This window comes from Dermacentor silvarum, chromosome 4, assembly GCF_013339745.2.
Source record: "Dermacentor silvarum isolate Dsil-2018 chromosome 4, BIME_Dsil_1.4, whole genome shotgun sequence".
Lineage (NCBI taxonomy): Eukaryota > Metazoa > Arthropoda > Arachnida > Ixodida > Ixodidae > Dermacentor > Dermacentor silvarum.
In genome coordinates this window covers 97647891-97666858 of record NC_051157.2, presented here as the reverse complement: position 1 = coordinate 97666858, position 18968 = coordinate 97647891, and the positions used below count along the sequence as shown (strand labels likewise).

At 52.0% G+C, this 18968-nt stretch overlaps 1 protein-coding gene across 1 annotated transcript; it reads left to right on the top strand.

Annotated features, from left to right (window-relative positions):
* Positions 1-5005: 5005 nt before the first annotated feature.
* On the top strand, positions 5006-10437 carry LOC119448775 (uncharacterized). Its single transcript, XM_037711995.2, has one exon. It carries the CDS (start codon positions 5014-5016, stop codon positions 9844-9846), a length of 4833 nt encoding a protein of 1610 aa, XP_037567923.2. The 5' UTR covers positions 5006-5013; the 3' UTR covers positions 9847-10437.
* Positions 10438-18968: the final 8531 nt, after the last annotated feature.

Genomic DNA, 18968 nt, shown 5'->3' with positions numbered 1-18968 from the left:
TCGACAGGTACCGGAGAGACGGGGTCCACCATGCGCGGACGAAATCCACGCGAGATATTCGTGGATATAGAACTGAGCCCAAGGGCGCGCCCAAACGTGCGTCCACCGCCGGCATCGGCCGCTTCGGTTCCCTCTACTACCGCGCCGCCAACCATGCAGGATAGCGACGCCGCCTTGTCCAAAACTGGGGAGGTTACGTCAAGGGCTTCCAAGACCTTGTCCCTGACGCACGTCGTGACCGTCAAGTCCGCTCGCAAACGCTCTCGGAGGAGAATGAAGGACGAGGACATGTTCGAGACGGGACGTCGCGGGATGAGGCGCCCGTCGGAGTGGGCTCCCGTTGAAAAACTGGCGGAAGCGCCGTGGGCGTGGGAGACGCCCGGGCAACGACGCCGTTCGTCGGTGCGCAAGACGTCGGTGAAGAAAGAATCTCGCGAAGCCACCGCTGCAGCCGCGAGGCGTCGTTCTTCAGCGGCAAAAGTTCTGTCGCCTGTGTCGCCACCAGAGGAGGAAGCGTTCCGCGGAGCGAAGGAAAGGGTAGCGAGAAGAGCTCCATCTGTCACTGTGAAGGAGAGCGAGACCGAATCGAAGGAAACTGCGAAGGGCACACAAAAGCGCGAGGATGTGCACTTCAACGAACTGGACGTAAAGGATACGCACCCGAGTGCGATGAAGGGGCCGCCAAGGAGTTCGTTGAAAAGGGCGTCCTCAATAGAACATATTGCCAAAGTTCTGTACGAGTACTCCAAAGGAAGCGACATGCTGAAGAGCGATGCGGAGAGAAATGCCGACATAGGCAGAAGAAGCATCTCTCCCACGTCTCCTCCAGAAGGAGCGGAAGGAGTGCCAACCGAAAAAGCCAAGAAAAAGGCCAAAGAGGACAAGCAGGCTTTAAGAAAGGAAAGTGTGGCCCTTACATCGCCTATATCTCCTGCGTCTCCGACGTCACCAGAAGCGGAGAAAGAATCGCCACCTGAAGAAGCCGAGAAAAAGGTCACGAGCAGAAAAAAAGCTTCGAGGAGAAAAAGCGGAGCTTCCGTCTCTTCAGAAGCAGCTGAAGAGCTGTCGACGAAAATATCAAGAAAAAAGGCCAAGAAAGGCAAAACAATGTCAAGGAAGCAAAGCGTCGCACCTACATCTCCTCCAGAAGGAGCGGAAGGAGTGCCAACCGAAAAAGCCAAGAAAAAGGCCAAAGAGGACAAGCAGGCTTTAAGAAAGGAAAGTGTGGCCCTTACATCGCCTATATCTCCTGCGTCTCCGACGTCACCAGAAGCGGAGAAAGAATCGCCACCTAAAGAAGCCGAGGAAAAGGTCACGAGCAGAAAAAAAGCTTCCAGGAGAAAAAGCGGAGCTTCCGTCTCTTCAGAAGCAGCTGAAGAGCTGTCGACGAAAATATCAAGAAAAAAGGCCAAGAAAGGCAAAACAATGTCAAGGAAGCAAAGCGTCGCACCTACATCTCCTCCAGAAGGAGCGGAAGGAGTGCCAACCGAAAAAGCCAAGAAAAAGGCCAAAGAGGACAAGCAGGCTTTAAGAAAGGAAAGTGTGGCCCTTACATCGCCTATATCTCCTGCGTCTCCGACGTCACCAGAAGCGGAGAAAGAATCGCCACCTAAAGAAGCCGAGGAAAAGGTCACGAGCAGAAAAAAAGCTTCCAGGAGAAAAAGCGGAGCTTCCGTCTCTTCAGAAGCAGCTGAAGAGCTGTCGACGAAAATATCAAGAAAAAAGGCCAAGAAAGGCAAAACAATGTCAAGGAAGCAAAGCGTCGCACCTACATCTCCTCCAGAAGGAGCGGAAGGAGTGCCAACCGAAAAAGCCAAGAAAAAGGCCAAAGAGGACAAGCAGGCTTTAAGAAAGGAAAGTGTGGCCCTTACATCGCCTATATCTCCTGCGTCTCCGACGTCACCAGAAGCGGAGAAAGAATCGCCACCTAAAGAAGCCGAGGAAAAGGTGTCGAGCAGAAAAAAAGCTTCCAGGAGAAAAAGCGGAGCTTCCGTCTCTTCAGAAGCAGCTGAAGAGCTGTCGACGAAAATATCAAGAAAAAAGGCCAAGAAAGGCAAAACAATGTCAAGGAAGCAAAGCGTCGCACCTACATCTCCCCCATTACCAGAAGCAGCAGAACAAGTATTAACGAAAGAAGGCGCGAAAGAAGCCACGGAAGACATAGAGAAAAAATTAAGGAAGGAAAGCGTCGTTGCTACATCTCCCACATCTCCAGAAGCAACAGAAAAGGTATCAACGAAAGCAACCACCGAGGACAAGCAGAAAGAATTAAGAAAGGGAAGTGTCGTTCCTATATCTCTCACATCTCCCGAGCCAGCGGAAGAAGCGCTCACGGACAAGGTGGACGCGACAAAGGGTGTGGCCACGGAAATTAAAGCTGAAACGTCGACGAAAGGAAGCGAAGTGAAACAGGACACGGAACGAAGGAAGAAGAGAAGGAAATCATCTTTTCGCGTGGAAAAGACGGAAACAACTGTGGAACGTACCAGCACCGAGGTGAAAGGTGGACCTGCAAAGAAAAGCGAAGTGAAACAGGACAAGGAACGAATGAAGAAGAGAAGGAAATCATCTTTTCGCGTGGAAAAGACGGAAACAACTGTGGAACGTACCAGCACCGAGGTGAAAGGTGGACCTGCAAAGAAAGGAAGCGAAGTGAAACAGGACAAGGAACGAAGGAAGAAGAGAAGGAAATCATCTTTTCGCGCGGAAAAGACAGAAACAACTGTGGAATGTGCCAACGTAGAGGGGAAAGGTGGACCTGTAAAGGAACCTGCCAAGGATGAAGAAAAGGAGTCTCCATTACACGGAGAAAGGACTCATGCGGGGGACACCAAAGTTGAGACAGAGGAGGCAGGCGTCGGCAAAGGAGAGGAACGCGGTGAGAAATCTCGGACATCGAAAACACCTGCCGAAGAGGCGCAAGCGGTCTCCCCTCCCGAAGACAAGACGAAAGCTTTCACGGAGGGCGGCAGTAAGATATCTGTCCACAAAGGTGTTAAAGACAAGCTCCACAAAAATATACGCGACAAGAGCTCCCGGAAAAGGCGGAAGTCGGCACCCGAAGACAAGACCGATATTGCGACTGAGAAGACCGCCAGTCATTCTCGATCGGAGAGCGAGTTCACCACGACACGCGGAGGTTCCCGCAAAGCGAAGGAGACTAAGCCATCCCACCGCAAGAGGAGTCAGGCTGATACAAAAAGCGCCGACAGTCATCTGAAGGCTGAAGAAACACCGGCGAAAGAGGGTAAAAAGAAAGGGCTTTGCGATGACGGGGAAGCCGCTCGAAACCCGGACGATGGTGTCAAGAACATCGACGAGGAGACTGCTCACCAGGGTCGCAACGAGGATGCCAAGGCTACATCCGTGAAAGTGGAGCAGAAGTCGCCAGAAGACGTCGACACTGGCGACGCTGGGGCAGCTGCCGCATCTCGTGAAGCAGATACACTTCGGGTGCCACAAGCTCTCGATCAAGGTGAGCAGCACAAAGACGCGACTGGCGAGCTTGAGGCAAAGGGAGAAGAGGTGAGGGAGGATGCGGCTGCGGAGACCGCACGTACAGCGCAGGAAAAGAAGGAAAAAGGGGCTCCGGTCATTAGCGGCGATCAAAGGGAAACGACAGAAATGGCTCTCACGTCCGACGTACCGTTGGAGGGCAAGCGGAAAGGGAGTAAGATACCCGCGGAACTTCCGGCTCCAAGCAAGACCGCCGAGCGTGAAAAACTCACGGAAACCGAAGGTTCGCGACTGAAAGGAAGGAGGAAGAGTTCGAAGGGAGGCCCCCAAAAGAAGGCCTCGAAGAAGAGGGGCAAGGCTAAACCGAAGCACCACACGGCCGAAGGGGACAAAAATACAGAAGATTTAGAGAAAAGTATTACTAACGGCCCGGAGATCCCGCTAAAAGGCAGCCTGGCAAAGGAAGAGAAAACAGCAGCTGCAGCAGTAGCAGCGCTGACGCAGGGCGTCGAAGAAGCCGATGGACTCGAAAAGAAGGCTACAAAGAAGGGCGGCCTAAAGAAGGGCGGCCTTAAGAAGGGCGGCCTAAAGAACGCAAAGGGCCAAACGGCCGAAGGGGGCATAGCGACCGACCACTTGGGGAAAAGTACGGCACCAGCTGGCCCGGAGAATGTGCTGGAATTTTGTCTGGAAAAGGCTGAGGCAGCAGCAGTGTTGGCGCAGGGCGCTGAAGTTCCCCGGGACGACGACGACGAAGATGATGGGGCGTGGCGACAAGCGATGATGCAGCGGAAGGACTCCATTGCTGTTCACCGAATTATGCAGAAGAAGAACAAAGGACAGAGACCGGTCACCGAAGGCGAGCCGACGGTGCTGCAGTTAGGAAAGCACGGCCTGTCACCCGTTAAGGTACCCGAACTGAAGGATCCCGCGTCGCTCCGACGGAGGAGCGTCGCGAACCCAAGGAGGGTCGCTCCGACGGAACGAACGCGGATGGACCACCTCCCGGGAAGCCCAGAGGGCTGGCTTGATGGAGGATCGACACGCGCTGTTGCTGCGTCGCAGGACACCAAAGGCGGGCCCGTGCCTCAGACTTTTCAAATGGGCAACCTTTCGCCTCCAATGGGAAGTGCGATGCCGAGGTTTTTGGGACCTGGCAGTGCGCCTGGTGGCATGCCGGTAGGGTCGATGCCACCTATTGGCACGATGGACATGCGAGGACGCATGCCACGTCGTCGCAGGCGCGCGCGTAAAGGTCCGTATGCCGTCGGTGACTCGGCGTCCAAAGGAATTGCCCCCGAAAAGATAAAGTTCTCACGCATCAAGCTGTCCACCGACGTTCCGCAGACGGAAGAGACTCCGGTGCTGCACACGCCCATTTTTGATGCTGAATCTGGTGGTAGCACGCCCAAAGGAGCAAGCCCACCTCGGCTGGCAAGTCCAGCCTCTAGCGCGCTATCGTATGCGACCCCGGAACAGAAGAAACAGAAACAAAAGAGTGAGCCAGTGCGTGACGGACCCACGGTGGTTCCGCCTGACCAAGGCGACGCGCCTGGAATGCGCTCGCCAGGCGACAGCTCTCCGGCCGCGCGGGGGGGCCCTCTAAAGACGAGCGACGGGTCATCTCCGAAGAGGAAGCGGTCGCATAAGAAAAGGAAAGGGGTGCTGAAAAGGTCGCGTTCCAGCCTAAAGGGGTCAGGCAATGTGATGACTATGCAGGAGTTGATGAAAGAGATCAAGGAGAGGAAGTCGTCACAAGAGGGTGATCTCACAAAACGTCGCAAAGCTGACAAGAGCAAGCGCAAGTCCACAGAAAAGAAGCACAAGAAAAAGAAGGAAGTGGAGAAAAAGACTGCAGATACACAGACTTCGTTCCTTGTTTCCGAGCCAGAGACTCCGGTCGCCATGCTGGAGAGCGGAGACCGGGGCTTCTGCGACTTTCGCTTCACCGTTGGCCTAGACAGAGTCGTGCGCGGCGCCATGGCGCGCAACGAGTCGCTCGGACAGGACGCGCGGGGAGAAAGTCTTCCTCCTCCCAAGGCCAGCGCTGCCGACGTAAGTAAAGGAGACGTGAGTGCCAGGCTTGCGCCGCCGTTGGACGCACCCGGTCCGTCAGCAGCGCCAGCGCTGGATAGCCCTAAGGTTGTCGCGACAACCGAAAGTAAAAAAACGCCCAACAAACCGCCGCAGAAGAAGCAGGACAAGCGATCGCGTAAGAGAAAAGGTCGCAAGTCCGAGACAAAGCGGAAAGGCAAGCGCGCGCCCAAGAACGCGTCTTCGGTGCCGTTTCTCTTTCGGTGGCGCCCGACCGGCACACCGAGTGCAGTAGTTCACCTTACCTCGAGCACGGCGAAAGCGCGAAACGAATTGCCCAGCTCCCAGGCGGAGCAGCTGTCGTCTCGCGTGTTTTCGTGGACCAGCAAGGCGACACGTGCCACCAGTGTCGACGACGAATCGAAGCTGCTCGGTTCCGGCACCGAAACGCAAATCACCGTTGCCAGCACCAAGACCGACGTCAGTCCCCTGCGCAAGGCATCGCTGCCTACGGGGTTGGCCAAGTCCAACGTCGATATATTGGGCAAAGAAGGCGGCGATGAACCCCGCGTTGAAGGGAAGAAAGAGATAGAGAGAGCGCTCTTGAAACAAAAGGCACGTCCACCTGCGGCGCCTCTGGATTCAACAACGTTCACGGTCAGTTCAGTGTCACCTGAGTCACCAGTCAAGGAAACAGGTTCTCCCACCGATGACAGCGCCGTAGCACACATGACGGTTTGCTTCGCGGATTTTCTCACCACGACTAAACCCGAAACGAGAAGCCTGGAAGAACCAACTCCCATCGAGTCCAGCACTGAGGCAGAGACGACGAATTTGTTTGCGGAATCTGTCCCCACGACCGCCGCTGAACCAAACCTAGATGAAACAGTCTCCCCTCCTAGCACGGGATATGAAAATGGAAAGAATGAAGAAAACTCCAGCGGATCGCCTCCAGATTCGCGATCCGAAGTGGGTCGAGAGAAGGCAGGTGTGACACGAAAACATGACGGGAAATCTCGGAATAGGTCGGGACGTGACAAGGACAACGAGAAGTCCGGGAAATACAGCAGTCGCAAAGAACAGCGTTCGAAAGGAAGGCAGCTTGGAAACATACAATCCGAACAGAATGGGCGAGGTAATCCCAGTCCTGAACCAAAGGACCCTGGTAAGAACGCGATAAAAATGGGAAGCCCCGAAGCTAGAAGCACCAATTTGTTAGTTCCTGATGCAAGCGCTCCTGGCAACAGAAATCCGGGGAACAAAAGCTTGGAAATCGGCAGCGATGTCAATGAAAGTCGCGCAAGAGGCAGTTGGACGCGCAAAGGCCGGAGAAACAAGACGCAGAGCAGCCGGAACCAGGCGAGCAAGATCCAGGGAACTAAGGATGTGAGGGACTATGGCCGGAAAAGCGGAAGTCCAGAAATCAAAACACCGGAGTACAAAACGCCAGGCAACAAAAGCAACGGAAGGCAAGGTAGCGGGAGCCCCTCCACCACTAATGACACGAGGGAAACATCGGAAAGCGAGCAAACTAAGACACTGAAATCTGCAAGCAGTCGATACGTTTCTGGAACCGGACGATGCGATACAGATGTGGCAACAAGCCAGCCTTCCAAAACCGGGTCTTCAGAGCCCACGAGCAATGGCGGAACGGTGGCAGAGCCCAGCAGCGCGTCCAGAACCGACAAGTCGAAAGGGACATCGTCCGAGCTCAAGTCCGAAGCTACGATGTCAGCGAGCACGAGTCGGGAGAGCAAGATGTCTGCCACTAAGTCAGACAGCCGCGCCACTTCATCTAGCCGCCGACGTCCGTCGTCCAGGAAAAGGCGGCAGAGACGGCTCAAAACCAAACGCAGACAAGGTGGGGACACGCATCGAAGGGGCGAGAGGCGAGAGCAGGCTGCTAGTCCCCCACGTCAAGGAGGCGCCGGAGGTGGACGCGACCGGCCAGAGGTGAAAGTTCGGAGCATTGATCAGATCGCGAGAACTTACCTTGAGCGGCCGCAAGGATATTTGTGCTGTTTCCTTTTTGCGGGCGCTTCCTTGACGTTTCTAATGCTTCTTGGCTTTATGGTGCTATACTACGCATTGTCACACAGCCCGCCACCGCCACAACCCTTGCAGCACGGCGAAACTGAAACGATGACTTACACGTTATCGACGCGGCAGACTGGCTACACATCGCTAGACCCGGAGGTGACGCGTATAATACATTACTGCGACACGGCCTTCTGCTCTCAAGAAGCACGCTACCTAGAGTCGGTCGTCAGGTCGGGCCAGGGACCGTGCGTCAACTTTTACGAGCACGTCTGTGACAAGTGGCTAAGCCAGCAGAACAACCGCCTCTCGGGTGCCGAGTCACCGCCATCGCGAGACACCGTCCTGCAGAGTTCTCTTGCGCGTCAGCTGCTCTCTTTGGTGCAGGACTCGACTGAGCCAGATTTGCGGACCGCGGCGAAGTTGTACTCATCCTGCGCTGTTGGCAGACGCGACAACCTGACCTCCGAGGACAAGGTGGCCCTGAAGACCATGTTCCAACGTTGGGAAATCCGCTCATGGCCGCGTACTGACCGCGAAAATCTGTCGAACATTAGTGTCTGGCGCTTTGCTGCGGAGCTTTCTCGTGACTTAGACCTTGCGACTCTCTTTTTGGTCACGGTGGGCGTCGATCCTAACGATGTGGGAGCGACGATACTGGAGTTGGACTCACTCCGGTTGCTGTTTAGTGACAATGACAGAGAATTCGAGCACGCGGCTGAAATTTATAGGACCGCCATCCGGGAAGCCATGACATCGCTTATTAACACCACGAGTACGGTAAACCTCGACGACTTCACAGACCGCCTAGTGAATGTGTCGGGCGTCCTCAGATCGGCCACCTTTCAATCTGCGGCAGAGGGAGACTTCGCTGTAATTCATATTAGAGAACTGGGCCAAGGCGTCCGGCACTTCATCGAAACGCTCCTTGCCAATGTGCCAGGTGGCGCGATTGGCAGCTTGACGAAAGTGACCGCAAAATCGCCGAAGTACGTCACCACCGATCTACAGAATGCGCTGCTCTCGATTCCTCCTCTGGACGCACTGAACTACATGGGGCTTCTGGTTCTAGTGCGCTTGGCGCCGTTTCTTCCCGAACGCCTTCAAGCTCTGAGGACACTGTTCGCCAATATTGTCATCGGTCACGCTGTTGCCGACGTCGCAGACACGGCGCGACTATGCCTGTGGCTGGTGGACCACTCGCTTCCTGCCTGCTTCTCCAAGGTCTCGCAAAAGTGGCTACAGCAGCAGGGGCATCAACAAGCGCTACGGCAATGGCTGAGCCATCTAGAATCCGTGTTCCTCGCGAACGTGGCGGACTTCGCCTGGATGACCAACTTCTCGGCGATTCTGGTCCGCTACCGCTTCAAGCGACGTCCGGTGACACAATTCGGCGGCGGCTCCTTTCAAGACGCCTGCGCACCGGAGATCCCGTTAAACGCGACAGCCGACCACCCGCTACGATTCTACCTCAACGTGTCTATGCACCGACCGGATAGGAGGCTTCGCGGCCTGCTGACCAACAGCACCGTTCTGCGCCGGCGCGGTGGTGTCGACGCGGGATCCGAGCTGCGCACCGAGGTCACGTTCGACCACGCTTTGCACAGGCTGCACGTTCCCGCAGCCCTGTTCAACCTCTCGGTGCCCACCAACAGCTCCTTCTTCGTCTTCCAGCTTGCCCGCGTCGCCGTCCGCTTCTACCGGGGACTGGTCCAAGCGCTCTACGAAAACCCGTTCGAGCGCGAGGTCCCGCTCAGATTCACGGACGAGTCGCGTCGTCGGCTGAGCGACCTGGCCTCCTGCTTTGTGGCGGACGCCCAGCGCAGTCCTAGCGACTTCAGGGGCCTGTGGAGTCCGCCGCCCGCGCAGAGGAGCTGGTCTTCTGTGGGGAAGCCGCTACTGGACCAGACCTCTGCGTTGTTGTTGACCTTGAGGGCGTTGGACGAATTTCTGCACGTGCGTCGCATCTGGAAGGCTGACGACCGGCTCGCCGAAATGCCCGCCGAGACGGCGCAGAAGTTGTTCTTCGTCTACCTGGCCCTGGACAACTGCGAGCCGATCCAGACGGCCGAGGGCGGCGGCGTGCCGGCAAAGCTTCGTCTCAACCTGCCGCTGCGGCACGTACGTCAGTTTTCCGAGGCGTTCAACTGCAGCCCCCCGGATCACATGGCACTGGCTCCTGGAATGTCGTGCAACGTCCTGCGGAGCGGCAGCAGCGTTCAACTTGCTCCGTTTGCCCTGCGTAGGCAGCGCGGTACTCGCCCCACGGCACGCTTCGGCCCCCTCGACGGCCCGAACGATGGACGTCCTGCTGGTTGAAGCGACGACGCATCGGGAACGAGACGGGCCTGTGCCCGTCTTGCCGAACAGTTCGCGGCCTTAAAGGCCTTGTATATATGGTGATTGCGCTAAACACCGCTGCCTTAGCGCGTTTGGAAGGCGGCGAGGCGAGCGCGATTATAGTCTGACGATCGGAGCCCGCGGGCCATTTGTGACCTACCAATGTTCGGTGTATTATTCTTTTTTGCTTATGCGCATTCGTCTGCTTTGCTTTCTTAAGCGTATGTTTGTTGCATACGAACTCTTATTGTGCTTTTGTAGATATTTCTTACTGCGTCTCTGTAAATATACTTCGCAATTGCTCATCATCTTGTTGTCAAGTTTGTTCAAGGGCGCAGAGAAGTAGAATCTTGCAACTAAATTGGTTCGACGCAATGAGCTTTCTTGACACCTCCCTTTTTCCCATTGAAATGAATGTGTGGTCAGACCAGGCACGCTGTGCACAGCCAGCTAGCACCCTTTTGCTCGTATCAACATCGCCGCACTTAAATTTAGTGTTTGTCACGCTCCGACTGTCCGCACTGACCTCGCTTAATCTGTACACGTATGTGTTTCGTTCATAAAGTAGAAGAGAATAGAATGATCGCTTCATAACTTGCGTTTACAGTGAAACATGCAGTTTCGCCCCATGTGCGAAGCAGCGAAACTGTAGCGGTGTATACACATTTGTATTTATCGTCTGGGATGCGTGGTATTTTGGTCCGTGTTTAGCTCTCGGCAATAAAACACACGTGAACCTTTGTGACATGTCGTCGCGTCTGCTGTCGTCTGACGCCAATAAAGTGACACATGCTGTACCAGGCGTTCAGCCGCCCAGTAAGAAATTGCAGCATATAGGCATACTGTATGCTCACATCGGATATGTCCCAGATGCGGCCACCATATCTGTTCCGACTTAAGCCGTCAAAATCGATTGTATAGTAATGCTTTTCAAACTTCTAGGCCCCATGTGCCGCTTCTGTTCACTTTCATGCAATTCGGCTCAGATTCACGGATGAGTCGCGTCGTCGGCTGAGCGACCTGGCCTCTGCTTTGTGGGGCCGAAGCGTGTAGGAAGGAAGGAAGGAAGGAAATCAACTTTATTAAAGGTCCTGCAGGCCACGAGAGCTTTGGGGCTCTCGGGCGTCTCCCACGACGGAACCGGGAGGTTGAGTTTCCTGGCGGCGTCGTGGACCTGCTGGACGGCCCAGAGTTGGGGAGCGAGTTCTTCGCTCCGGATTGCTTCTTCAAACTTGCGCTTGTCCGGTTCGGAGTTTATGTGAGCTTGCGAGCACGGCCAGAGTAAATGATAGACGTTAAGGGATGTATTACAGTTGGTGCAATAAGGCTTGTTGTAGAGCTCAGGCATGTAGTGGTGTAGTCTGTTTTGCGTGGGGTATGTGTCTACTGAGGGCGGATGACGCCACAGGCTTAGAAAAAGCATCAAGCGTAGCATCGACCTCTTCGATACGCAATGTAGGATTAACATTCCGGCCAGAAACGCGAAGCCTAGTGGCGTCGATACGCGGTGGTGAGGCAGCAGCGAAACCGGCCTTCGTGCAGGACAGGTTCGGTTCAGCGTGCAGCGTGTGCGATTTTCGGCGAACGCGTGTGCGGAGTTGGAGTGCCACAAGTAATTAGCTGCACGGTGTGCATCTCCAGGTATATATATATATATATATATATATATATATATATATATATATATATATATATGCAGACACGTTTGCTGTTCAGTGTAACTTGTCCACGGATGCGCGCTAAGTCTCTGGGGCTAGTTCTTTATTGCAACTTCGAACCGCAGCCATGATTCTCCCGACTTCGTCACGCAATTTTACAATGCCATGCATTGCTTACGCGGCCCGTCCCTACGCGTCATTCCACCCCGCATGCAGTTTTTTTATAGAGGAGCTGTTTACAAGCAGGCACACGTTCGTGCGATGTGGTCGTGTCATTAAAAAATTGGAGGAGCTTCGCCTTTAAGAGTGGAACGCGGTCGCGTTATCGGGCGCCGTTCGAGCCCCGTTATCGGGCCCCGTTGTAAGCTGGCATCCCACTGCAACACAGAACATTGGAAAGCCAGCTTATTGCGCTGCTGAGCACGAGGTCGCGGGATCGAATCCCAGCCTCGGCGGCCGCATTTCGATGGAAGGCGAAATGCGAAAACGCCCGTGTGCTTACGTTGTAGTGCGCGTTAAAGAACCCCAGGTGGTCAAAATTAATCCGGAGCCCTCCACTACAGCGTGCCTCATAATCAGAACTGGTTTTGGCACGTAAAACGCCAGAAAGAAGAAGAAGAAGAAAGCCAGCTTACAAAGAGCAAGCTTACACCAATAACCCTTAAAGTTGGCTTCACCTTTAAACAGAAATGCATTGCTGGGAAGACGTTGTTCAAGGGGCAATATATCTCGTGTTATATTAAAATATGAAGGCCCGAGCACCTTTTTAAATTATTTTATTGTTTGCTACTGTCCCGACACGCGCGCCTGTCCAAGACGCATTAGGCAGGTGAAGTCCCAATTTGACCTGTCGAGGATGCGAGCGCCATCTGGATATCATTTCGCAAGTAAACTACCCGAGCGCGCAGCTGTAGGTATGGTAGAAGTGCTGGAAAAGGGGTTTGTGTTTGAGTTTCTTCTTATGTTTTTTCGTACATTCAAATTACAATCCGACGCCACCATGTCTATAGGTTATCGTTAAGTCGCACTTTACTGTTTTTCTGACGGATTTCACTGTGACAAATAAAATGTTTGTTCACAAAAACTTTGCACCTTGTGGAGGGCCTGCGCGGTTGGGGTGGTTCGGGATGATTTTCTCCGCCACGGACGCCGACATAGCACGCCGACGCCGCATGCCGACGCCGGATTTTCTGGGACACGTGGCCCTTAACGCTTTCGCGTTAAAATCTGGAGCCTCCGCACACGGGAACCTACATAGTCCCGCGCTTAAACCTTCAAAGTTTGGAGCCCACTACACAGCACGGTTGACTTGAACGGTCGGGCAGACGTCATGGCCTTGAGTGAGTGAGTGAAATAACTTTTATTGGAGGTCCGGCGAGGACGCGAACTCGTCGCGCACCCGGCTAGGCACTCTCAAAACCCAGACACACACACACACACACACACACACACACACACACACACACACACACACACACACACGCACACACACACACACACACACACACACACACACACACACACACACACACACACACACACACACACACACACACACACACACACACACACACACACACACACACACGCACACACACACACACACGCATATATATATATATATATATATATATATATATATATATATATATATATATATATATTATTGAATTACTATTATAAGTGAAAAAGCCTGGAAATGCATCTGTCAGGTATTTTTATTTGTAACATAGACCTATTTCTCAATCCCACATGGTGAAAAATCGAGGCCCGAATAAGTATTTGAATTGGCATTTATTTCTTGTCGCTATAAAATCTATATGCGATGCAGGGACAAATGGCATTCAGTGCCCAGAGGTCCCTGATCGAACCCAGTAGCAGCAGTACAGCTCACAAAAAAAAAGCACATTTGTTGCAGTCAATTTTACTGATTAAACAAATAATTTTACGTGGTGTTTAAGTCTGCAGCATAAATGTATCACTAGTTAAAGTAATAGTACTGTCGAGGTTATACAGAACGAAGTACAATCAACATAAATTACTCTCAATACTAAAAAGAAAAAGACGGCAGAGGTGTGCGAACTTGGTGAATTACAACCCGATTTTTAGTGAAGCTGTTTTTTTTTTTCGAACAGTTGCACTAAATGTTTCAGTTTCCTGTAAGTACATCACATACTTTGAAAAGTTACCCGTATATTAGTGTTCCGTTTTAAACCTTGTCCCCGTGTAATGCTTTGAAGCACTTATTGCTGGAAACTTAAAAAAAAAACAGTAATTCATCAATACACATCTTACTTCGTCAGAAAATTTCATTATCCCCAGATATAAACAAGATGCCTTGTTTAGCTCACCGAAGACACCGGAGAAGCAACCTATACGCATCCCGTATGGTGCACACTGCACGGGAACAAATGGGGAAAACAACAGTTTATCTGCAACACTTGCATTTAAAGCAGGAAAGTGCCATTTTCGCAACGCACTGCGCTTAAAATTCTCCCTATTTTCATGGAATTTGTGGGAATCCTCGTGTCCCATAACCGCCGCACGGGCAGCGAACGTCGCGTCAAGCGCATGCGTGCCAGGGAGAGTTGGGAGAGGGGAAACTTTCCTTCCGCGGGCGGCGCGCGGGAATCGCAAGCGCTTTGAAGGCGCCAAGCTACGGCTTTTTTGGGGGGACCCAGAGCCCTAAGACCACCAGTGTAGACGAAGACGGACCCAGAGAGGCTCCAAGATGCAAGAAACGTAGAATCGGTAGAAGAAATAGACGTAAGCACCAGGGGCAAGGTCATTCTGACATATATGTTACATTAACATGCAAGGTGGCAGGAATAGGCTGAAGTGGGAGGAGATAGACGAGCAACTAAGGCAAGAAAAGCTGATGGTATACGGGTTTGTGGAGACACATCTTAGGGACATGGAGCAACCTCCCTGTAATCCTGACTATGCATGGGAATATTGCAATAGAACAGAGGGCAGCAGAAAAGGGGGTGGAATTGGTGCATTCATTCATAAAAGTATGAACTGGCAAAGGGTCAAACAGGAATGCAAGGAGCATTTATGGCTAAAAGGGAAAGTTGCAGGAGAGCAGACACTCCTTGGCTTTGTATACCTGTGGACAGGAGCAAATGCCAAAGAGGAAAACAAAAAAATGCTGGAATGCATATCAAGTGACATTAATGAGCTAGGAGAAGGGTGCGAGATTATTATACTAGGAGATATGAACGCACACATAGAAGACATGGACGGGTACACAGACTCAACAGGCAACATGATGCTGGATATGTGTGAAATGCATGACTTAGTTGTATGCAACAGTACTGAGAAGTGTGAAGGGCACATAACATGGGAGGTAGGGAGCCTGCAGTCGACGATAGATTATGCACTAATGTCACATAGGATGCATGATAGGCTAAATGTAATGAGCATAGATGAATATGGCTCCAGAAGTCTAGGTAGTGATCACAAACGTATTAAGGTGAGTTTTAGAAGGGAAATGAAAGTAGGTAGGAGGCAAGATGAACAACCAGGTGGGATATTTTACTCGGAAAAGCAGCTTGAAATAGCAACCCAGCAAATTGAGGAAGTAATTTCAGAGGATACAAAAAAGTCGCAGTTTCACCCGAAAGGCGAAGCATCAATTGCGATAGCAACTTAGTAGGGAGCTATACGGAGTAAGGATAGTAGTTTTATCCGCTGTACAAAACTTGGACATGTAGCAGCACCGGCAACACACAGCACTGTTGTCGACGCCGTCGGCGTTTTGCCCGCGTTCGCACAATATGCGTGCGGCGTTGGTGACTGTTGCCGGAGCCTCTGATATAAATAGGCACTTGGTGCCGCAGCTAAACATCGCCTCCCTTCCCTGCCCCCCCACGGCCTTTCGTGCGTCAGAAGAAGGCGCGTTTGCTCTACATATATGGTGATTGTAAAGGAGGAAAGAGACGCCTACTTCTGCAGCCCTTAAGGGAGCACGGCACAGAACGCGCGTTTGTTCTCCGCCGTGCGTTCACTCCCCGTGAAAGCGCGCGTCCCTCGCGCCCTTTCACTCGCACATACAGCGTTCGGCGGCGCGCGGCGACGATTTCATCTCCATTGACGTCATACGGAACCTCACGGCGACGGCGACGGCGACGGCGACGGCAACGGCGACGGCGACGCCGACGGCAGAAATCTGCTTTGGAGTGTCCATATAATTGCTATCGCAATAAAACAGAATGGACATATGCAAATTTAACAGGACTATTTGAGCTAGAGCTTACTAAGGTACGAGTCGGGACAAAAGGGAACAGAAGACGTAAACCCAAGAGCTGGTGGGATGAGGAGGTTAAGAAGGCCATAGAGAAATGCCAGGAACCATCCAGGGAACACAGATATTCAAAGCAGAGGGGTGAACCAGAAGCTGATGTAGGCAGAAAATGGAACAACTTCTTAAACTGTAGAAGGGAAGCATCCAATTTGATCAATGAGAAGATCAGAAGAAAGGGGAGCCAATGGTTGTCAGAAGTAAACAAAAAGGATAGAAAAGCAGCGAAGAAATTTTGGAAACATCTCAACTCCTTGAGTAATAAGACTAGCCTAGAGCAGAGGTTTATAGTTACAGCTCAAGGTGTTCGACTAGAGGGAGATGAGGCAATGGAACATATAAGAACAATGATGACAGAAAAATTTAAAGAACGAAACATAGCATGTGCTCAATCAGGTGAGGATGGACTAGTCAGTGCAGTGGCTCCACTGGCACAAAGCGAGTGGGAAAGGGCAGAGAAGAGGGTTCCTAGTAGCACGTCGACAGGTCCTGATGGCATCCCAATTATGTTGATAAAGACAGTGGGCCCAAAATCTAAGAAAGCATTAAGAGAGGCAGTGAGCAAAATGATAATGGACGGTAAAGCCCCTGACGGGTGGAGACTGAGCAGGATGAGCATGATATATAAGGGAAAGGGGGACAAAGCCGACATAAACAACTACCGTCCCATAACAGTGACGTCAGTGGTTTACAGGGCGGTGATGCAGATTATAAAGGACAGACTGCAGGCATGGGTGGAGAGCGAGGAGGTGCTGGGGGAACTACAAAATGGGTTCCGAAAACAAAGAAGGTTAGGAGATAATCTGTTCTCATTGACACAGTGTATTGAAATAGCAGAAAAGGAACACAGGCCCCTATGGCTTGCCTTTCTGGATATCAAGGGAGCCTATGACAGTGTAATCCAAAAGGATTTGTGGGACATACTGGGCACTCTAGAGGTGGAAGATGGAGTAAGAAATCTTTTAAAAGATATCTATAAAAGTAACAGGGTGCTTATAAAATGGGAAAACAAGGTATCTGGGCCTATAGAGATACAGCAGGGGCTTAGGCAGGGGTGCCCTCTGTCACCTCTGTTGTTCATGCTGTATTTACAAGGATTAGAGAAAAAAATTAGAGAGGAGCGGACTTGGCTTCAACCTTTCCTATTTTAAGCAGGGAGAATGGATTAAACAGTCATTACCAGGACTGATGTATGCAGATGACATTGTACTTATGGCTGACAGCAAGGAAGACTTGCAGAGATTAATGGACATCTGTGGTAAAGAGGGAGATAGCTTAGGTTTGAAGTTTAGTAAAGAAAAATCGGCAGTCATGACTTTTAATGATAATCAGGGCAGCGAGCATAGGATACAGGAGGTTACGCTGGAGGTGGTGGATAAGTTCAAATATCTTGGAGTGTGGATAAACAATGGGGCTGAGTACCTAACGGAACATGAAAAATATGTGACGGCTAAAGGTAGCAGAAATGCAGCTGTGATGAAAAATAGGGCACTGTGGAATTACAATAGGTACGAAGTGGTGAGAGGGATTTGGAAAGGGGTGATGGTCCCTAGTTTGACTTTCGGCAATGCGGTCCTGTGCATGAGATCAGAGGTTCGAGCAAGGTTGGAAGTTAAGCAGCGAGGGGTAGGTAGACTGGCTCTGGGAGCACACGGAAATACACCAAATCAGGGGGTACAGGGTGACATGGGATGGACGTCATTCGAGGGCAGGGAAGCCAGCAGCAAGATAGAATTTGAGGAGCGATTGAGAGAGATGGCAGAAAAGCGGTGGGCAAGGAGAGTTTTCAGTTATTTGTACATGAGGAATGTTGATACAAAATGGAGGAAGCTGACCAGAAAACTGTCAATCAAATATTTGGACTGCAGGAGGGGTGCAAACCAGGAAACAGCGTTTAAGAAAAAGGTTAAGGAAACAGAGAGGGGTCTGTGGAAAACAGGGATGCAGACGAAATCAGCACTGGGCACATACCGAACTTTCAAGCAAGAAATTGCCAAAGAAAATATCTACGATAATTCTAGGGGAAGCTCTTTGTTGTTTGAAGCCAGGACGGGAGTATTGCGGACTAAGATGTACCGAGTCAAGTACCAAGGTATAGACACGTTGTGCTGTGTGTGTGGAGAAGAAGAGGAAACGGCTGAGCACCTCATACTTTTCTGTAAGGGGCTTAGCCCTACAGTGCAAGGCAACGGGTCTGATTTTTTCAAAGCATTGGGGTTTAGGGACAGTGAAGGCAAAATAGACTTTAAGCGGGTAGAAATAACCAAACAGAGGTTATCTGATTGGTGGATAAAATTAAGGCAGGGGTGAAATTTCACCCACCACAAAGTACAAATTATGTTAATAGTCATGGCTAGGTGGCGTATGCCACCGCCCGATTTAAAGGGTTTAGCCTCATCCATCCATCCATCCATCCATCCATCCATCCATCCATCCATCCATCCATCCATCCATCCATCCATCCATCCATCCATCCATCCATCCATCCATCCATCCATCCATCCATCCGTCCGTCCGTCCGTCCGTCCGTCCGTCCGTCCGTCTGTCCGTCCGTCCATCCGTCCGTCCGTCCATCCATCCATCCATCCATCCATCCATCCATCCATCCATCCATCCATCCATCCATCCATCCATCCATCCATCCATCCGCTATCAGCGCCACCGGGTGGGTCACGTGAGATCCCGCTGATATCGCCCGGGTCTCTTTGGTCTCCAGCAAGCGGCGACGGCGGAAGTCTCCGCCGTCGCTCCGTATTCCCGCACGTGGTTAGTCAACCGCGTTCTTGCCGCGGCAAACGCCGCGGACCCCCGTATTCCCCAGTTGGTAAGTCGGAAGCCCTTCTTTACCTAGTGTGTTATTCTCTTCGAGGGAACCCTCAGCGATGTCAACTATAGCTAGCTGGCCTGCTCGAAGTGTTAGTTGCAGTCGTAATAAATGCCTTCCGAGTGTACACGTGGTTTTCGTCTTTTGTTTCCTCGAGCTTGTACCGGACCGCGGTTGATGCGCAGGCATGCGCCAACCGCGAGGCTCGGTGTGTCGAGGCAGAGGGCCGTTGGCATCCCCACCATATCCCGACATTTTGGCGTTCCCAACGTGGGGCAAGCTCTTGGAAAACAGGACGACGATCTGTCCGGACCAG

What these genes read in the sequence shown, in the direction of transcription:
- LOC119448775 (XM_037711995.2), top strand. Translation starts at nt 5,014, where the DNA reads ATGCGCTCGCCAGGCGACAGCTCTCCGGCCGCGCGGGGGGGCCCTCTA.